Below are 21,596 nucleotides of genomic sequence, written 5' to 3'. Positions count from 1 at the left end.
GGAGCGGGCAGATAATTCTCTTTAGCTTAACAGGTTGAGAGAAATTAGAGAAGTTGTACTTAAGTAACTACATATGAGAAGCATCAACCTATCTGAAACCAATTTGGATGAGATTCTGGACTATGAGCTGATACTATAAATGGGATGAGACCTGTGGGGGCTTTGAAAGAGAGTCAGAGTATTCTGCATGTGGCTACTGTGTATCCAGCCTCCAATGATTCCCCATCTCCTGGCATCCACAGCCTTGTGTGGTCCCTCCTACATTTACCAGACTTGGTTTGTATGACCAATAAATAGCATATCACAGAAATGATCATATATAACTTCCAAATTTAAGTCATAAAAGACTGTTTCTTTTATGCTCTCTCATTTGTGATCTTTTTCTTTTGGGTCACTGCCTTTGAGGTAAACCTGCTGCTATATTGTGAGGACAATGAGACAGCAACGGAGAAGTTCATGAACAAAGGCCTCCAGTTAAGGAATTGAGGTTTGCTAACAACTATGTGAGGGAGCTTGGAAGTGAAATTCTCCAGACTCAGTCATGCCTTTAGAAGACTGCAGTCCTAGCCAAGAGCTTTAATGGGACATTATGAAAGACCCTAGGCCAGGATCAGTCAGAAGCTGCTTAGATTCCTAACCCTCAGAAAATGTGTAAGATAATAAGTGTTTGCTGTTTTAAGCTGCTAAGTGTAGGAGTGATTTATTATGCAACAATAAATAAATAATACAGAATTTAAGGAGAGGAAAAGAAAAAACTGGATAATAGAGGTCAGATGACCAGGGCCCAAGAAACCCAATTAAAAGTTTTGTACTTGGGATCCCTGGGTGGCGCAGCGGTTTAGCGCCTGCCTTTGGCCCAGGGCGTGATCCTGGAGACCCGGGATCGAATCCCACGTCGGGCTCCTGGTGCATGGAGCCTGCTTCTCCCTCTGCCTATGTCTCTGCCTCTCTCTCTCTCTCTCTCTGTGTGACTATCATAAATAAATAAAAATTAAAAAAAAAATGGGTCCCTGGGTGGCGCAGCGGTTTGGTGCCTGCCTTTGGCCCAGGGCGTGATCCTGGAGACCTGGGATCGAGTCCCACGTCGGGCTCCCAGTGCATGGAGCCTGCTTCTCCCTCTGCCTGTGTCTCTGCCTCTCTCTCTCTCTCTGTGTGACTATCATAAATAAAAAAAAAAAAAAAAAAAAAAAAAAAAGTTTTGTACTTTATTCTATCAGAAAAACGAACAACTTATGGATTTTAGATATCAAAGCGACAACCAGATTCAAATTTTAAAAAGATTGTCCTGACAACTTTGAGAGGTGGTTATAAACTTGAAAACCAGAGTAAGGAGACCAATGAAGAAGCAATTATCAAACTTTAGGAATACAAGAGCATCCTATCCTTCTACAAGGAATTCTCACATTCGAATGTGTAGATTTATGTGAAGGAACAGCCTTAAAAACTAAAAATCACTGAAGTGTACAAGACCTGTTAAAAAGTGCAGAAAACTTTTTTCACCTGATGAATTCTTCGAAATGTATTTTATACATCATAGCATCCACTAGGAAACCAAACGTGTTTAAGCTGAAAAGACAATCCACTTAGTTGACATACTTGTCTACTTAAGGCTACATTCTTTGATACTCTGCTTAGTATTTCACATCCTATTATACACAACCATATGTGTATCAAAATTGGTACTATCAAAATACTCCATAACAAAAAACATTTGTTATAATGGAAATTTGTTGAAATTTTTTAAAAACAATCTAAAGAACACATTCTATCCTTCAAGGACTAAAAATGAAAGTAAAATAAATAAGTTAAAAGATCTGAGCACTTACTATATGTAAGGCATCATGCTATAAATAACATAAGATCTCAATTATACCAGACTTAGGGTTAATTGCATAACCAGAACTTTAACTACAGCTCTATTCTGTAGTTCATGTTTTGAGCCAAGTTGAGTTGATGTTTTCAACCCTATCAGACTCAATGCTCCTTCTTTTCAAAGTCCTTCACTATTCTGCCTTACACATTTTAAAAATATTCAAACCAAAACCCTAATTGCAAAACAAAGGAGAAATAAAAGGAAAGTAATTTATAATATATATTTCAACATGTAAATGCTTGTATGTACCTCGGAGACAAAATGAGGCAATCACAGATGCTACATGTCTACAAATCATTGTGAATGTAACAGTATAAAAAGAACTTTATGCTTTATGTCTGTTGACTCAAATACCACAAATGATGTTGATGAAGTTATTTCCAAAATGGTAACAACCCCTACAAAAGTTCTAAACAGAATACAGTATACTATAAACATAACTTTTAAATGCTCTGGAAAACCAAAATATTCATCTGACTGGTCTTATTGTAGTATTTACTTAATGTAATGGTCTGAAACTGAACCTACAATTTCTCTGAGTTATGCCTGTATCTAACTGCAGGAGTGATAGATACTCCTTGGAATTCATCAGGCAGCCAGTTTCTACCTACTGGGGATGCCCTTCTTTCAGGCTATCACACCATATTTAGCCGCAGGAATGGCTTCATACAGTTCAGATTATCAACTAGGAAGGTTTCTTGAACAGTTTGTGCATCTGAAGTTAGCCTGATAAACCTCTCTTTACCAACAGAGCCCAAGATTTAACAGCATTCCCTGGCTTCTGACCTCAGTATTACCTAATATGACCCAACCTTCCACCCTTCTCTGCCTTCCTAAACTCTTCTGCTCTGTTCTCTAGCATAGAGATTTATCAGTAAACTCTTCATACAAGTTTCAACTTCTTTCCATTGTTCCCTCAGCTTCTTGTCCTAACTGAAGCCTGGCAGTGTCTTCCAGAAATAGTACTCCCTGTAGCCCTTTCAAGCCCTTTCAAGCAGAAGCTGTTTATTTTCCCATGTCCTACATACTTATGGGTGCGTTAACTATTCATCTTCCTTGTTTCCCACTGCCAATCTCATACTATTCCTACTTTGCTATCCTTCCAAAAATCATAACCCCTGAGAAATTCATACCATCACACTTCCCAAGACTGACATACACACTTTCTTGGTTAAGTCACAGAGCTCCCAGTCTTCCTCTCAACTACTAATACACTTCTGCCATCATGACCTTCTCACCCACATTCATCTTTTCCTCCATCCCACCTCAGCCACCACTCCTGTGATTATAATCTAGCTCTTGCCTTCACTGGTAACTGTGCCACCACCTCTGACATCTAAAATCAAGCATCTCACTTTTTAACCACCACCCTCTCCTTAGTTTCACCTATTCTAGTACTTCTCTCCCACAGAGCCTTTTATTTCAATGACTCCTACCACTTCCCCTTCCTTCTTCCCTGCCTATCCAGTCTAGATTCCATGGTCTATCATGATAATCTACCTCACAACTTTTCATGCTCTTATGCCTCTCTTCTTCCTCTGTTACTTGCTGGGCAAATCTTAAACCTAGAAAAACTCCTATGGTATTCCTACTTGGTGCTTGAACCCAAGGTTAATGCTTACATTCAACTGCTCAAGTGAGCTGACTGGTCTCACTTTAAATGATACAAACATTGAGCCCTCAGCTAGTCCTTCAATTACATCATTTTCTAGTAAGTTAGCTTCCCCACACATACCTTCGTCTCTCTTAAGGTCCCCTCCCTCACTCTGAGGTGATGACCTCACCTCATACCTCACAGAGAAAACAGAATCGTAGGATAAATTACCTCATTCTCCCACTGCCAATTCTAACAATCCATCTGCATTTCCCCTCCCATATCTGCCTTCTTACTTTTAAAGAGGAAGAAGTATCTCTGGTCTAATTAGTGAGGAACTCCCTCTGTGAAATTGATCCAGGAGAGACAGTTTGAAGGAAATAGTTTTTAAAAACAAAGTGCTAAGCAGATGAGGGGATAGGATTATTTTATCCTTTTAACAACATCATTCCAACCTTTACACTAAGTCTAACAACTATTTTAACATTTTTGTCTACTGATTCTGTTACCTGGTCCTTTTCTGTTTTTTTTTTTTTTTTTTTTTTTTCCTTAGTTGGTGGTTGTATTTTCCAGCTTCTTTGCATGACTGGTAATTTTTTAATTGGATGTCAAACATTAAGTTTTATATTGTTGGACCTTTTAGTATTCCTTTGAACATTCTTGGGCTTTATTCTGGGACACAATGAAGTTACTTGAAATGAGTCTGATCCTTTTGAGAATGGTGTTTCATCTTTGTTAGGCTGTATCCAGAACAGTCTTCAACTCTAATTGGGGCCTACTACTAAGGAAGTAACTCTTTTGAGAACTTTTTATCTGACACCTCGTGTTTTAGGATGTCTTTCTGCTATGGCTAGTGATGACACAACATATTCCTAGCCCTCTGTGAGCTCCCAGAACCGTTCTTCTTATTTCATTCCAATTGCTTTTAATCCCAACCTCTGATCAGTCTTTAGCCACACCAAAAGCATCTCTAGAGCTCTGTGCATGTCTGATATCCTGCCCTGAAGTCATTTCAGCCTCTCCAAACTGAATTTTCTCTCTTCAACTCGAAGAAGCTGTCAGAGTCTGTTTGGGATCTCCCCTACCTATGCTTGCAGCCTGGAAACTCTCTATGTAGATACGGGAGAAACTGAGGACTGGCTTTGGTTCCCTTGTTTTTTTTGTCCTACCCTTCCTTTGTGTCTGCAGGAAATCTGTGACTCAATTTTTAAAAATTAATTCATTTACTTTAGAGAGAAAGAAAGGGAGAACACATGTGCATGCACGAGGAGGGGCAGAAGGAGGAGGGGAGAGAGAATCTCGAGCAGACTCTGGAGCCTGATGTGGAACTTATCTCATGATCCTGAGATCATGACCTGAGTTGAAATCAAGAGTCAGACATTTAACCAACTGAACCACCCAGGCACCCCATTGTAATTCATTTTTTAAAGAGGTCATTTGTTGATCCCCCCAGCCTACTCCTGCCACTGTCCTATTTTTTTTTTTTCTGCTGCTTTTCATAGCAGAACCATTACAAAAAGCTGTCTCTACTTGCTATGACTCCTTTGTTTCTTCCATTTTCACTGGGCTTTCCTTCCCATTACTCCACTAATATAGGCCAATAGCACACATCTAATCAAACAATCGCTTTTCCCTTACTCATCTTCGGTGGACATAGTTAACCAATGTCCTTTTTTGAGACACTTTGAGTCTTGTTTTCTTCCTACTTCTCTATCAGCTACTCCTCTAGCTGAGCCCCAAGGCACAGCTTTAAAAACCAGCTACCAGGGGGACCTGGGTGGCTCAGTGGGTGAGTGTCTGCCTTTGGCTCAGGTAATGATCCCAGGGTCCTGGGGTCAAATCCTGCATTGGGCTCCCCACAGGGAGCCTACTTCTCCTTCTGTTTGTATCTCTCATGAGTAAATAAATGAAATCTAAAAATTTTTAAAAATTAAAACCATCTATCTCCCAAAGACTTTCAAGTTTACAGCACCAACCCATGACTTCTAAATTTTACAGTTCTAGTACAGACTGCTCTAAACACACTACATTCTCTTACATACCCAGTTAAATATGGACAAGAAGCACTTCAAACCAAACACACCCATTCTTTCTATATCTTCCTCCTCCAATTATCCCTATCTTAGTCAGTGGCCCAATCATTTATCTATCCAGGTGCTCAAGAAAAATGAAGAGTTAATCCTTGATTCTTTCTCTCCGTCTAGTACATTCAGATTTACCAGCAAGTTTTGCTGGTTCTACCTTTAAAACATGCCTCAAATCCATCCATTTCTCTTCATCTCCACTACCACCACCCCAGTCAGAGTCACCATCAATTCATTCTTGCCAATATGGCTCATTCTCCCACATGCTGGCAAAAATAATATCAAAAAGACACAATTCTTAACATGTCACTTCTTCTGTCTCCTTCTATAATGGCTGACTTCATTTCAAAACAATCCAAACTTCCTGTAGTAGCCTATAATGCCTTACCAGATAGGGACCCCTGACTATCCCAGTCCTCATCTCATACCACCCTGTTCTTTTTTCACTTTGCCCTTATCATCCTTATCATATTGGCCTTCTATGCCTACCTCAGGCTCTCTGCATCTATGGGTCTCCTTGGAATGTTCTTCATCAGATCTTCACAGGGTTGGCTCATTCCCACCATTCAAGTTTCAGATCCAAAGTTTCTTAACCATCTATACAAAGAGAACTCCACCTTCCTCCTTTACCTGAAATTATCTTGTTCCACTGCCACATAAGAGTTGTATTTTTTACTTTTATTTGCCTTCTGGGTTTTTTGTTTTTTGGTTTTGGTTTGTTTTCCCATTAGACTTCATTCAATTAAACAAATATTGAACACTTACTACATACCAGGCATTATTTTGGGTGCCAAGAACACTTAAATAAAGCTAGATAAAAGTTCCTGCCCCAATAGAGCCTATATTCTAGAATCTAAGATCCATTAAAAGAGGAACCCTGTTTGTTCAGTGTTATATCCACAGGTCCTTGCCTCCAAGCAAATGCACAAGTATTTGCTACCAAAGTGAATGAAAATGGATTTATCTCCATTTTCTTAGTCTTTGCACAACACACCTCAAATATCTCCATTATCAATTAGAATAATGATCAAATTCTTGCTTTAGACTTCGAAACAGCCATATTTATATTCTGTTTCCCTTCAGCCTCCATTACATTACAGTAAAACACAAATTTGCAACCATCACTACAAAACCATTCTGGCTGAAATTTCAAATTCTCATAACAATAAAAGCATTGTGACTACAGCACCCATTTATATTCTTTAAATACTTTAGAACCTGTGAACCTTCCTAGACTAAACCAAAACCAATTATCTATGCACCCAGACTACCTTTATTTCTGTTTAAATTATGTTTATATAATACGCAAATGAAATCATTAACTAATTCAAGATTGAATGACTATTCTAATAGTCACATAAAGTAAATCTGGAAACAAATTTATTGGCAACAAAATATGCTCATTACAACAGGAAATTATCATAGCCTTAACTTCCATTTTGCAGTTAGAAAACCCAGGTGAGAGGGAGCATGTATGCACACACTCAACTGTCAGAACTTGGATGAAAATGTGAGTCATAGATTGATTTTCCCAATTATTACCTAAATTTAAGGACACATTTTCCACAACCATATACAATTCTATAAGGAAAAAGAACACATCCAACACATTCGTTATCAGATAAACACAAATACAAGGGATGATGTAAATATAGCAGTTTTTCAGAACCAAGAAAAAGGCCATTCTAAAAAAAAAAAAAAAGCCATTCTAAACAATCAATTAGCATTTGGTAATAACAAAAGTCACCTATACACCATTTTTTTTTTTCCTATACACCATTTTTACATACCCTGCCTTATTCACTCCTTGGAGCTATTTCAGAGTAGGGTCAGAAGATGGAAGACATGTTAAGAAACTGAAGTTCACTCAGTAAGGTTAAGTGATTTGTCAAAGGCCATAAAAAGCAAACTACATTTTCTCAAAGAATATACAACTGCTGGGACACCTGGGTGGCTCAGTGGTTGAGCATCTGTCTTTGGCTCAGGTCATGATCCTGGGGTCTTGGGATCAAGTCACACATCGGACTCCCCGCAGGGAGTCTGCTTCTCCCTCTCCCTATGTCTTTGCCTCTGTGTGTCTCTCATGAATAAATAAAATCTTAAAAAAAAAAAAAAAAAACACAACTGCTACTTGTGATTCCACAATTATGAAAATAATTCATCTCAGTATATACCAAGATTTGAAACTGTATTAAGTCATCCACAGATGTTTTATTTATTTTTAAAGAAGATAGAAGTTTATTGAATACACTGCAAAGCAGCAGCAGGCAGGACAGCAGAGAAGAGGCTGTCTGCCCATCCATGAGGATGTTTTAAACCTCACATTATCTTTGCCTCTGGATTCACTCCAAGGCCGTGTCCTATTTCTTCAGCAAGAATTTGCTATACTGAAATAAATTCAAAGAAAATGATTTACTTTAATAATCAGTCACAAAATTCAGCAAACTATGTCACCATGTATAACTGAAGCCGAACGAACTTTTCAAAGATAACTTCCGTAACAACAAATAATTGAAGAAGAGTTATTTCTTTTGAAGAACTGATTATACCCCATTCATCACAGCTACAGCTCAAATAATGGGTTATAGATTTAACTGCAACATGTTTTTGTTTTCATCTACCTACTACCGGGATGCTAGTAGTTGAAATTCATTTCATATATATTTAAAAGAACAAAGTTGGGTCTCCATTATGTTTAAAAATGCTATAACATAATTGCTCAAAATCACTACCTATAATCATAGGTTTTAAGTAACATAAACTTGAAAGACTTGCCATAATTTATAAATGTGCTGAAGCTTGAAGTAACTGAACGTAGTTCTAGCAACTTATTGAAAACATTTGAATAATTTCTCATTGATTTTCCAATAAATTGATAAATTCTTACAAAAAAGGGTATTATAAAATACTAATGTAAATCACACTGTAGGGATTCAAAAGTTTACTTTAAAAAGTAAAAGACATACTCTAAAATCCCTGTCTTTAGAAGTATTTCATATTTTCATACCACCTTTTCACTTGGGAATTCACAATTCACTTTATTCCCAAATTACAAAATAAAATTCTCATTCCCTCCTTTGTTATCTTAAACAGCAGAATTACAACTCTACCATCGTTCATTCCATGGTATTACTGCTCCTTTTAAAAAGCTATCTACTGCTTTAAACTTACTATTTTTACCAACTGCTGATAACAAATACCCCTAGCTTTTCAGGAAAATTAAATCATAGAGTCAGATTCCACATCTTACTGTATACAAACAGAACTCTTGTCATTAGCTACGTATGTACAGAGACACAAGTATCTTTCGTCTGTTTAACTTTACCACTACCGTACACCATGAGATCGTAAAATGCAAAATAGAAAACTAAAATGTTGTTTTTAGGAGTGTTGATTTTCATATTCAATCTAGCCACAAATTCATAGTCATGTAAACACAGGTTATTACCGTTTACAAAACTTAAGCTACCCTACATTTAGATAGTCCCTTTAATTAAGTACTGTTGATTAAGAGAAAGAAATGGTAGTTGAGGACAAAATACATTAGAGACCACAAAGCATCCACAAAACATGATTAGATACGTAAGCCTGTTTTTATTACTTTTGTTTTATAAGAAAATGAAATGTAAGTACAAATGGTACCAATCCAAAATTTTACATATCAAATAGTACACTGAAATAAGAGCTCTTTAGGCACCTAGAAACTATAGTTTTCAAGAGGTTCCTTTTGCAGTTAAGAGTACTCAGTCTCTTTAGGAGTTGCCTATTAGTTTTCAATTGTCCTTCTCCTAGTAATAAGTCTACGTAATTATACTGACAAAACCAAAGTAAGTTCATTTGAAATTTCTAGGAGAGTAAGTAGTGCTTAACTTTGAGCTTTCTTCTCTACCTCATTACCAATGTTTTGAGAAATGGATGAAAAATGTGAACTTTTCTCCTAGAAAAATACATCATCACAAAATTTTATACACATATTGTGGTAATTCACTACTTCCAGGATTATTTCCATGTAATCCTTAGAACCTCAGCTTAGAAACTTCTACTCAAAAATATCTTGGTAGGGAGCGGCACTTGGCTGGCTCAGTCAGTAGAGTACGTGACTTGATCTTGGGATCATAATTTCAAGCCCCATGGTGGGTGTAAAGTTTACTTAAAAATCACTAAAAAAATTAAATAGATCTTGGCAGGATGGAAGCTAAATTTGACTACTCCTTCTCAATTATCTTGGGTTTTACATAGACTTTTTGCCACTTAATGAAAAAAAAAAAAAGACCCTCAATTTCGAATTCTTTTCTAATTATAAAATTTGTTTGCAAAAATTAAACTTTGCTCCTACTGTAATTGAGACTTCACATATTTTTCTTCACTTCCAAGACAGAAGGGAGAAATCTAGATTAATTTTATAACTACAAATTACAAGGTCTAGGGCAGCCCTGGTGGCGCAGCGGTTTGGCGCCGCCTGCAGCCTGGGGTGTGATCCTGGAGACCGGGCATCAAATCCCACATCCGGCTCCCTGCATGGAGCCTGCTTCTCCCTCTCCCTGTGTCTCTGCCTCTCTCTCTGTGTCTATGAATAAATAAATAAAATCTTAAAAAAAAAAAATTACAAGGACTAAAAGCTCTTAGTTTATAAAATTTTAAAGGAAAAAAAGATTCTTGGTTTCTTTCAAAAAGTGAGAAACTTTTAAGTTGATCATTTAAATTTTTTTTATAAAATAGGAAAATGAGACTCTTAAGTCTTGAAAAGGTAGTGCTTACTTTTCCTATCAGAGATATATATTTCCAAATTTCCCTCTAATTAAAAACAAAAACCTGTCCACTTTATAAATGGTCCTTAACTGGGGTTTAATAATATTGCATACAGGACCAATAATGAAAGGTGGCAGTTTTAAAAGAGAAAAAAAGCAGGTGTATGAGACCATTTTCTCTGGTGAGAGAGAACCCTACTAAACAAGGTGTTGGATTGTAAAGGCTAGACCCTACTTCTAACAGTGTCAAAGGTGGCTATGTAAGGTAATATCAATGCGATATCCTTAACATGTCAATGACATCACCTATCCTGCTAAAACCAGACTAGGTACCAGGAGTAGAAAGATTAACTCTCCACTCATAACGGAGCCATAACATCCTAAATATCCCAATGAAAACGTTATACACAACAGGAACTAGGTAGCTCCAATTTATCATTACTTTAAAACCAGTATTTCCCGAATGCCTTTCCTAAAGGGTAAGTATCCATAAAGGAAATTATAATTTAATGTAAAGCTCCGATTTTAACCAACACAAATCAATTTTAATAAAAACATCAATAGTACTGACATCTTGGAAAAGTGATGTTTTCAATTAAAGGTGAAGCTGTGGCACTAAACTCAGTATTTGAACGTTCCCTAACTTCAAAGATCTCAAATTTAAGATTATAATTTTAATAAAAGTGTTCAAGTATTATAATGATGCAACATCTGCCCTCCTAACTTGCTTAAACTTTTGTCTTTTTTAACCCCCAAAGGGATTCATACATCTCATTTTGGAGCTGACAGTCTATTGATTTTTATTTGGAAAATTACTTCTAGGGGGCCTGGGTGACCCTTGACATCAGCTCAGCTCTTGATCTCAGGGTCATGAGTTTAAGCCCCATGTTGGGCTCCACCATGGGCATGAAGCCTACTTAACAAAGTTATTTTTTGAATTAACAAGTTACAATGTATTACAGTGTACCCATTCAAACATCAAATCCCTAAACATCTAACACTCAGTCAAATCCTTCAATTTATTATAATCTGGAGTTATTTTTCAATCGTACTACAATAATAAAAAATAACTTTCTAAAATTGAGCTAAGTCATTTTTGGGCAGGGAACTGAGGATTTCTACTTAAAGTTGTTTCTTAAAAATTAAGAGGCATGCCTAATTCGGTGTGTTCAGCTTACATTATTAAAATTGCTTACATGGGAGTACATTAATAACTTCTATTTTCTTAGTGTGAAAATCTAGAATTTGTTATTCGCCATAGAAACAAAATATGTTAACGATTACCAGATACAGTTCACATGACAATTTTGCAGATACATTCTGATCATGAATGCTCTTAATCAGGTGGTGTATACAAAACTATCCTCATTTAAATCTGTCCCATTTTTCATGATCAACACACCATTCTACTTTTTCTAAACTAGACCCTCAATTCAGGCTCTAGGTCACTCTGACCTAAGAGACACCATAAATATCAATCAAAGGCAAAAGTTTGTTTTAACCATTTGTCATTTTAAGAAGTATATCATGCTTCAGCAAATTATCAAAAAGTTTTGTTTTTCTAAGGTTAGGTCAGAATTCAACTACCCTTACTTAAATTTAGTCTGTATTTTTAGTATCATGTAACATGCTACTTTCAATATTGTGAATTATTTGGCCTACTACTTACTACTACTGACAGCATGAACCGCAGGACTGGAGAGAGAGCAGTCGTTTCCCTGGTACTGTTTACATTCTTCTATTAAATTCAGAATCTATTCCTGAGGTCTATGTTGCACTGATCATAGTTGCAGTTGCATGTAAAGTGAAACAAATCCTAACTAGATGATGGTAAAGAAGTCTGAAGAAAAAAAAAAAAAAAAGAAATCCCTCATGTCCCTCAGAAAGAGAGACTCCACGTGTTACTAATGATAGGCACTGCAGTATAAAACGTCAAAATTATTTCTGTGAACAAAAACTATCTGTAAAATCTAACAAGTATCGATACTTCAGTTGAGCTCAGCTCTGATTTCAGGCTGTAGCTCTTGGGACTGTCCAAATAGTCACAGAGGCAAGACTTAACTACCTGTCTAAAGTGTACTGTAGTGCTACCCTGTTTTTATCAAAGGCTCTCCCCACCTTCCTCGGCTGCAAAACAAGAACTAGAAATTAAATTCCAAAGCAGTATAACACCAACACCCCAACTTGAAAATATCATCTGTAAAACTTATAAACTGAAACAAAAATAAAACCAAAAGACAAGATTCTGCAGTCACAAGTACTTTAATTTTTAAAAACAAATCACGTATTTAAAAATGGCACCAGTCTACTCTGAAGTTGATACAAGTAAAAATAAATTAAGAGGTTCTGTCTCAGAGCTAAGTGCTGAGAAGCCAGGACCACACCAGACAATCTCTACTACATACTTATCACTTAGCTAATCTCTGTAAAGTTAGATTCAGCACACTACCCTCAACAGTAACATTCAACTGTCACAGCTATTTTACTTTAAAAAGTTAAATAACCCAAACCGTTTAAACAGCTTTATTTTCAAAAATCAACATTACAAAGCATAATTTCTACATTTGAAATTCTTACAGTACCAAGTAGAAGTATTACAGTACAATTTTCCACAAGATTGTAGCACACAAATCCAGGACTCCTTCACTTCCTTCCACTGTCAGTACCCTGGCACCCTGTTTAAGTGGCTGCACCTGAAAACCAAGGTATGCGATTCCTTGGGGTTAGGAGCCGTCAAGCATTCTGGGGGTGAGAGGAAGAGTCTATTACCCCTGGGTCTGAACCCGGTTTCCACGACACGGTAAAGCCGCCACGGTGGTAAAATGTCAATGAGCTGCCAACAGTCAATACTGGAGCCCCCCGCCCCGACAGGCATGGCCAGCGCTCACACTTCTAAACGCACTAACTTTAGTTCGGTATCGACCAGGAAGGACCCCCTCTCGAAATCTAGGTCTATAACGTCTTAAATCGGGTCTTTTCTTCCCCTATGTCGAGAAACCAGAAAGAAGGCGAACTGACACTTTATTTTTTTTTTTTAAAGGCAATAATACAGTTCCAGGCTTTAGAAGACCTACGCACCCCAAGAGGAGCCTGCAACAGAGTCTCCCGAGATGGAAGGAAAAATTCAGGGACGGTTTATCAGCCTCCGACTAACCGGACTCGGGGAGGAAGGAGGGCAGACTCCCAGACAGAGACTACAGAAAGCCAGGGTCCTCCCCTCCGACAGTCAGGCGTCCCGGCGCACACCCGGGACCCCCGGCATGCTGCTGCGGGGCGAGGGACCCCCGGACCTAGACCTCGGAGCCCGGCTATCTACACCACCTGCCCCCGGAGCCTGGAACCCGCGCTCCCCAGCGCCGGCCGCGCGCGCGCGCGCGCGGAGGCCCAGGCGGCCCTGGAACGCCACCCAGCGGCCTGCGGAGGGGCTGCAGGCGGGCGCACCGCGGCTCCCGGCTCCCGCACCCCCACCGCCGCCCAGCCCGCTCCCCTCTCCGGATGCACAAGGCCCAGCCCAACAACTAACACCACAAAATGGCTGCCGGCAGCTCCGTCACGTGACCCCTTTGTGCCTTTCGGGCTCCCGAACTCCGCGGGACCCGGGGACAAGCGGCCGGGATCGGCGGGTGGCCTTCGAGGGGGCCCCGCCGGGCCGCAGCGGCCGGGGGTCGAGGCCGGGGGCGAGCGGGGGGAGGCCCGGCCGGCGACCGGAGTCGGCGGCGAGGAGAAGATGGCGGCCATTTTGTGAGGGTCTGCTGCTCCGCCGCCGCCGCAGGCAGCAGAGGGAGCGGGGCCTGGCGCCGGGTCGGACAGGGGAGTTAACACGTACCGACTCCTCTTCCTTCTCCATTCCGGTGGGCATCTGCGGCACGGCCCGGTTTATCGAGGCGTATTCGTGCAGGTCGGGCAGATCCTCACAGCGGAACACCGGCAGCGGCTTCGAGGCGTCTAGCGCCCGCGCCCGAAACGACAGTTTACTCATCTCAGGCGCAGCAGATACCTCTCCGCTCTGGGGAAACGGCCCCGGCCAGCGGGATCATGGAGAACCGGGGGTTCGGTCCCCACTCGCCTGCCGCTGCCGGGGACTTGAGGGGCGGAGCGCGGGGCCCGCCGTCCGGGCACTCACAGCCGCCGGGAGGGTGGGAGGCTGTGCCGCTCCGCGCCTCGCTCGCTCGCTCTCTTCAATACGCCATGGCCAACATGGCGGACATTAAAACTCCACTGTGCGCTCTTCAGCCAACCCCAGCCATTCCCCACACTGCATCGCGCAGCGGCGCGGGCACGCGGGGGGGGGGGAGCGCGGGCTCGAGGCCGGCGCCGGCACGGAGCGCGCGTCCCGCCAACCCCCGGCGCCCGCCGGCCTCGCCGCCCGCCGCCCGCCGCCCGCCGCCCGCCGCCCGCCGCTCCCTCTCGGCGCTCGCGGCCCCCGCCCTCTGCGGCCCGCAGGCAGGCGGACGGGCGTTCGGGCCTCCGTTCCCTCCCTCCTCCCCGGTGCCCCGGTCCGACAGGCGGAGGTGCAGGCAAACCACCCGCACCGGCACGCCGGCCGAGCGAGGGGCCGCGGCGGGACCACTGCGGGCGCTGCCTCAGCCCCGGGCACCTGTCACCCCGAGCGGCCGGCGGGGGCGGGGAGACGCCGAGGCCGCGGCGCCCTCGGGGGTCAGCGGGCGCGCCCCCCGGGCGGACCCGCTGGGGGAACGCAGGTCTTCAAGGGGAAGATGCAAACGACGGTAGGGGCAGGATGCCACTTGGGGCGAACTTTCACAGCGATGATCTTTACGTCTAATGAGGCTCTGGGTTGTCTCTGACGGGCTCCTTGCTCGGTTCCCATCTCTCGGGCTCCATGGAAGCGGGAGGCAGCCTACTCTGCTCCAAAGTAGGTGTGGGGTTTGTTTGTTTTTGTTTTTAATCTTGCATTTTATCTACCTAGATTCGCTCTTTTATTGTAACCGAAGCAAAAGGAGTTATTATCGGACCCTGTCACCTTAAGGGAAAAAAATGTAAAGACCTACTTCAAAATGTTAGAGTCAATTAGTTATATGTACCTTACAATTTTGTGTTTGTTTTCTGGAAGAAAATGCTGCTTCAACAGAGCCATGGGTTCACACTTAGCATTTGTCCTCTGAAAAACTTTATAAAATTGAATCATACAAAGACCTGTAGTGCTTCTGCCAAAAAAAAAAAAAAAAAAAAAAGCGGGGGGGGGGGTTGAAACTGTAATATTATTATAAGAGGTTTAGATGGATGTGGTTTGTATAACACATGAAAATTGGTATCTAGAAAGGTCTTTCCGTGAGATATTTTAAAAATCTAGAAAGACCGTTGGGGTGGGTTTCACAGGCTTGCCAACAAGTACTCAAACATTCACTGAGATACAGAAATGGTTTATTAGTCTGCTTTTCCCCTTGGGGGCTACAGAGTAAAAATAATCACTATTCTGAAACACTGGGTTAGATAGGAACTGTTCCTGGCTTCAAGCACATACATAGGCAGACTTCTACCTTTCAGGTTACCATGTGGGCAGAAGACACTGAGTGCGTAGATCACAGTTCTAAAAAATTACCCTAGAACTCTAACAGTGGCAACTAACCTCTGTGAGGCCGAGCGACTTTCATCTACATTTCCTATACTAAGTAAGACTGCATTTATTCAATAAACATACATTTGGTGAATCCTCCTGGCCTTCTAAGTATGCTGCTGATTACCTGTCACCCACGGAACTCGTGGAAAAGGACCTAGAGATGACCACGGCCACATGTGAAGCTTAATGATGGAAGTGCAGGCCATTGTGAGAAGAGGCAGGAGTGGCACCCAGTCCACACGCAGTGACTCTTACGAAAGCATTCAAGGAAGGTTTTCTGGAGATGATATCTGAGTCAAATTGTGTAGGATATATAGGAGTTAACCTTGTCAAAAAATGCAGTGAAGAAAAGTATATTCAGCGAGGGAAGCAGCAGGTGCAAAGGCAGCCACGAGAGCCCATGTCAAATTATGGGAGCCTCAAAATTGCCAACCATACTGTGACTAGACGCCTCTTTAGGCAGGTTTAAGAGTTCCAACTCAATATTATATTGTAGTCCTCTCCAGCGTACAATGCTAGATTTCTGAAAATCCTACAAGTAGACTTCTGTTGGCTTTACAAAAGACTTCATAAAGTCTTTACAGACTTTATAGACTAAGACTTTATAGAACAAACTAGGGTCTTAAGTTATGAGTGAACCACCAAGGGAACAAATATATGTATTTTTAAGCGGCATTAAAATAACAGCTTATGGGGTTATTTTTCTACATCCCTACTAGCACTGTACAAATCAGGTCCTTGTTCTTTAGAAATTCTAGAATCATACTCCATGGCAAGTTTGGAGAGATGCTTACAGGTTAAGCTTGCCTTTTTGCAAATAATATGCCTGCTGAGTGACATTTTTCAGACTCCCAGTCCTACTGGTTCCCTAAGGACCCAAAGGCTGGAATCCCAAACCTCATACTGAATTCACTTCCCTCCCCACTAAGGGTCAGGAGTACATCAGGTTTAAATGTAGGGAATACAAGAAAGATTGTGATAAAGGGATACCCAGTTAACCAAATGACCAGTACAAGGCAGTATGGTGAAGGATAGTGCTATGAAGTTCAGAAGAAAAAGGCAGTTCCAGCAGCACTGATCATGGAGGGGATAGCATGTGATTTGGTTGTGAAGGATAACATACTCCAGTTGGCAATGGCAATGAACTAGTAGAAGATAGAGTATTGATGGGAAAAAGAAACTGTGAGAACAAAACAGTGAGAGGAGGCAAACCTAGCTGGTATGTGAAGGTAAGGAGGTTTATTTGGCCAGAGTTCGGTAGGAGACTCCAATAACAAACCAGGTAAGGGTAAAACAGGTAAGAACTTGGGTTGAGGGAGTAGGAGCAGAAAGTTAAAGAGATAAAAGTTTTAATCGTCATTATGATTACTCAAAATATCATCATGCTGAAATATGCTTCATTTCAATTTATACTGAATACAGAACTTTTGCTGAAAACACAACAAAGAATGTGTGAAATGCAACTGTTCTGGCACTGCAGTTTGCTATATATAATAAACCTGAAATACGGTTCTGAATTTTAGTTCATGGCCAATATGTGTCTGAGTCTTATTATTTATTCTTGGAAATTGTACCCAGGATTCATTTCCTTATTTCCATTCCCATCATCTTAACCATAGTCCCAGCTCTCATCACTTCCTGTCTAGAAGCGACCTACAATCCAATTCATCCTTTGTTCATGCATTCTTTCAATAAACTGATATTAACCACCTACTTTACAGAAAGCTGCAGGTACTCTCATAATGGCTAGTGGTGACCCGTAGTAGCTGGAAGAAGCTTGGTTTCATGGGGATATGAGGAACAACAGGGGTTCATAATGCATGCCACAAAATCAGTGTGCCTAAATCCCCATTCCATATGTATCCTCCCTTACCCAAGTCACTTATTTATATCTGCTCTTTATTTTGCCCATTAGAAAAAGCCAATTTTTTATTATTTTATTTTATTTTATTTCTTTTTTGGTATGGTTGCTAGGGCCTCAAAACTTTGTCCAACCTCGTTTCCTGCTATTGCCTAAAACAAACTCTTCACTCTGGCTGCTAAGTCTCATCACCATCTTTAGAAATCATCAAGCAGGTCTTTCCTGCCTCTGGATTTTCTTTCTTTTCTTTCTTTCTTTTCTTTCCTTCTTTCTTTTCTTTCTTTCTTTCTTATAGTCACACAGAGAGAGAGAGAGAGGCAGAGACACAGGCAGAGGGAGAAGCAGGCTCCATACACCGGGAGCCCGACGTGGGATTTGATCCCGGGTCTCCAGGATCGCGCCCTGGGCCAAAGGCAGGCACCAAACCGCTGCGCCACCCAGGGATCCTGTGCCTCTGGATTTTCATTCATTCCTTTCTCTCTATTCTCCCTGTCTGGCTTCAGATTGACCATATATTTCTAGCTACTGAAATGCCACCTCACAGGAAAGTTTGGAAGATTCAATAAAACAATCCATGTAAATCCATGGTCTCTGACCCACAGTAAACCTTCAGTAGTTGTAAACTGTTATTATCCTTCAATATCTAATTCAAATATCATGTCCTCCATGAAATTCTGACTACTTAATTACTCTGGGTTCTAATTTCCTAATCGGAAGAGTGAGTGAGTGGTTAGGCGAGTTCAAAATCATTCTTAAACCTACACCATTCTTTCTCATCTCTGAACTCCTATTACACTTTCAATCAGTAAGAATAATAACCACCATTTACTATGTGCCAGGCAATGCAGAAGTACATTTTAAATGCATTATCTCATTTAATTTTTATTGAGTTCTATGAGATCTTTCCTGTGAGAGAGGCTGCAAGACCTGCCTGTGGTCACACAAGGCTGGTGAGCAGCAAAGCTGAGGCTGAAATCCCTGATGTCTGATTCCAGAGTGAAGCACACATAACCAGATTATAAAGTGAAGTGAGGAGTGAACTAGAAGTGAGGAAAAAGAGATGTTGAATATGGCCTACCCTTTCAAGAGGCTTGGCAATGAAGGGAGGAGAGGCAGAGTCAAAGGGGTAGCTATCTGGGTCACAGATTTTGTTGTTTCTGAAGGGGGGAAAGATGTGGCCATGTTTGTATACTGAAAGCAAATGTAAGTGGATTAACTTTAGACATTCCTCTGCGTTCCTCTGAGGCAGGAAGGAAGGAGGGCAAGAAATAGTGATCCAAAGGATAGTGATCCAAAGAAGTTAAACTCTCTTTGATGGGACAATAAGATTTAAAAAATCATGATGCCAGTTCTGCTCGCAAGAATCTAGATTCTCCATTCCTTTAAGTATTCAACAAATATTGATTGCAGGTTTACTAAGAACTAGGTAAAAAAAAAAAACAAAAAAAAACTAGGTAAAGCAGTTTGTGCTGCAGAACAATGATAAATAAGACATGATCCCTATAGCCTCGCAGAGCTAGTAATAAAGTGAGATATTGCCTTTACATTTAATTGGGAAAATATGAAATTCATTTTTTTAAAATGTGTGAATGGATAATCTCAACATGAGACAGTGATACAGTGCCATAATGGAAAGCATTGTGCAAAAGCACTAAAGACTGACAATACATTTTCACTTCAAGTTATCATTTTTAACTGCTTTTTATTTTCATGATAAGCTATATATAATGAAATGGCACCAAAGAATTCTTCCAATATAAAATGTAGGAAAATTAAAAACTGGAAACTCACTCATGTGTTTCCCCCCACCCCTGGAAATATATAACTGCAATATATTTAATACAGTGTCGAAGAAACAATACCTGAACTAATTTATTTACAGAGTTGATTTATACATGGAATTCTGTACACAATATTTAAGGTCTAGCTTTGATATATTCAGAATATAACCAGAAATAATTTATCTCTACCTTAAAAGAATAAAGAACAAGTTATTAATCTTAGAAAACTGTAGCAGGATGGATTTAAAGTTATTTCATTTCACCTTCATCCCCAATACAAACTTTAACCAAAATAAAAAAAAAAAAAAGGAAAAAAAAAAAAAAACAAATTGGGCTTGTTTGAGAATGAATTAGAATATTTTTAATAATTCATAAAGTGGTGCCAGCAGTATTGAAATTTAAAACTTAAAGATAATAAAATATATCTTATTGTGTAATTTAAAATACTAAATTTAAACAAAATCTACCTTGATCACAGCAAGAATTTTGCCAGAATTTAGACCACACCCCCTAGAAACAAAAAAGGTGATTAACCATTAACCATTTTTAGGACTTGGGTTCCTTAATTCCCAGGTCCCATACATCATCTGGTCTCCCCCTCCTCCCAATTGTGGTAGGCAGTTGATGAGGCCTCTATGGCATCATGTTAACAAGGATACTACTAGGCTACCTGATGCATGATGCCGTTGGATGCATAAGTGGGAGTCATAAATGGGAAATCATTTGAAACTTGAACAATAACAACCTAGTAACTTTACAGGAATGTCATGCATTCCACAATTAATTTGCCAGAAAAACAAAAGTCCATCTTAGAAAACAAGGAAAGAGGTGCCTGGGTGGCTCAGTCGGTTTAGGGTCTGCCTTGGGCTCAGGTCGTGATCCTGGGGTCCCCAGATCCAGTTCACATGGGAGGGAGGCAGCCTGCTTCTCCCTCTGCCCCTCACCCTGCTCATGCTCTCTCTCTTTTTCTCTCTCTCCCTCAAATAAATAAATAAAATCTTTTTTTTAATAAATAAAATCTTTAAAAAGAATGAAAAGAAAACAAGGAAAATTGAAGAACTAAAGATAAATATTTAAAAAAATATTTGGTAGTACTTATATAAACTGAATTTTGTTGAATTACTATTAACCCGTTTAATCCAATGACTGGCACTAATTGACAGACTGCTGTGTATATCCCAGGTGTGTGTTAGTGCAAGGTTGTAAGGGGCAAGGGCATAAATATGAGAGTTGGGAGAGAGACCAGAGGAGGGGGCCAATGGGGGAGGAGAGGGAGGGAACGGGAAGGTAGGATAACCTTTGGTGCCTTACAGTCTGAGCACATAAAATATACTATACCTTGAGCATTAGTTTTACTAAGCAACATATACAAATCAGTATGGGATAAATGGTACATGGGATGAAGAAATGAAACTTGGAGAAACTAGAAAAACTGTTAATGAAGTAGAAATTTGTGTTGGAACGCTTAAGACAAAATTATTAGTGTGTGGTAGACAAAAAAAGATTGACAGGGAAGAAGGCTTTCAAGAGAGACTTTTGTGAGTTACTATTGCTTCTATGACCCAAGGAAAGAGATCATTTTCCTTTTGAAACTCAGGGCCCAGAATTATCTTCTCTATTACCTAGGACGTTAGTATTAGTGAAATTAAAGTTTCACTTTGACTCTATTCTTCTTTATGATACCGTGAGTAACCATTGTGCCAGTTACTTAGATAAGCACCCTAAATCCAGTTTCTCCTCTCTTCCAAAATAGGAAGGGAAAGTGAGTGATTTCAGCCCCAAGGAGTAAGATTATAGGTGTGAAGAATGATTCATGGAGTGAGAAGAGAAGGACATGGAGGACAGAGCTGGAGGAACACCAACATCTAGGAGACAGCAAAGGAACAGGAGCCAGGAAGAGAATGGAGATGCAGGGACGCAAGGCTGGGAGAATGAGGTCAATAATATTTCAAGGAGAACCAAAGGGGTCAATAAGGAGGACCACAAAGAGGGAGGTGATCACTGGAGATGATAGCAAGCACGACTTCTATAGGGCGCTGTGGGTGGAAAATTTACTGTGGTGAGCTGAGACGTGAAT

The 21,596-nt window shown here is 40.5% G+C and overlaps 1 protein-coding gene across 5 annotated transcripts in view; it reads right to left on the bottom strand.

The window, feature by feature from the left end:
* The window catches only part of EPC1 (enhancer of polycomb homolog 1), a 94,509-nt gene that overhangs the window by 55,151 nt on the left and 17,762 nt on the right, over nucleotides 1-21,596 (bottom strand). For 3 of the 5 annotated variants that reach the window (XM_025464032.3, XM_025464034.3, XM_035712969.2), the window contains exon 1: nucleotides 14,126-14,576. The exons of 1 other annotated variant lie outside the window; for it this stretch is intronic. In XM_025464032.3, the coding sequence (XP_025319817.1) occupies nucleotides 14,126-14,278 (153 nt within the window). In that variant the 5' untranslated portion in view covers nucleotides 14,279-14,576. Of the gene's footprint in view, nucleotides 1-3,608; nucleotides 3,676-14,125; nucleotides 14,577-21,596 lie in introns of those variants that run through there. One more of the 5 variants, XM_025464036.3, reaches the window with a different exon arrangement.

Source organism: Canis lupus, chromosome 2, assembly GCF_003254725.2.
Source record: "Canis lupus dingo isolate Sandy chromosome 2, ASM325472v2, whole genome shotgun sequence".
Lineage (NCBI taxonomy): Eukaryota > Metazoa > Chordata > Mammalia > Carnivora > Canidae > Canis > Canis lupus.
Note: the sequence above shows the minus strand (reverse complement) of the source record. Positions and strands in the feature narration are given on the sequence as shown.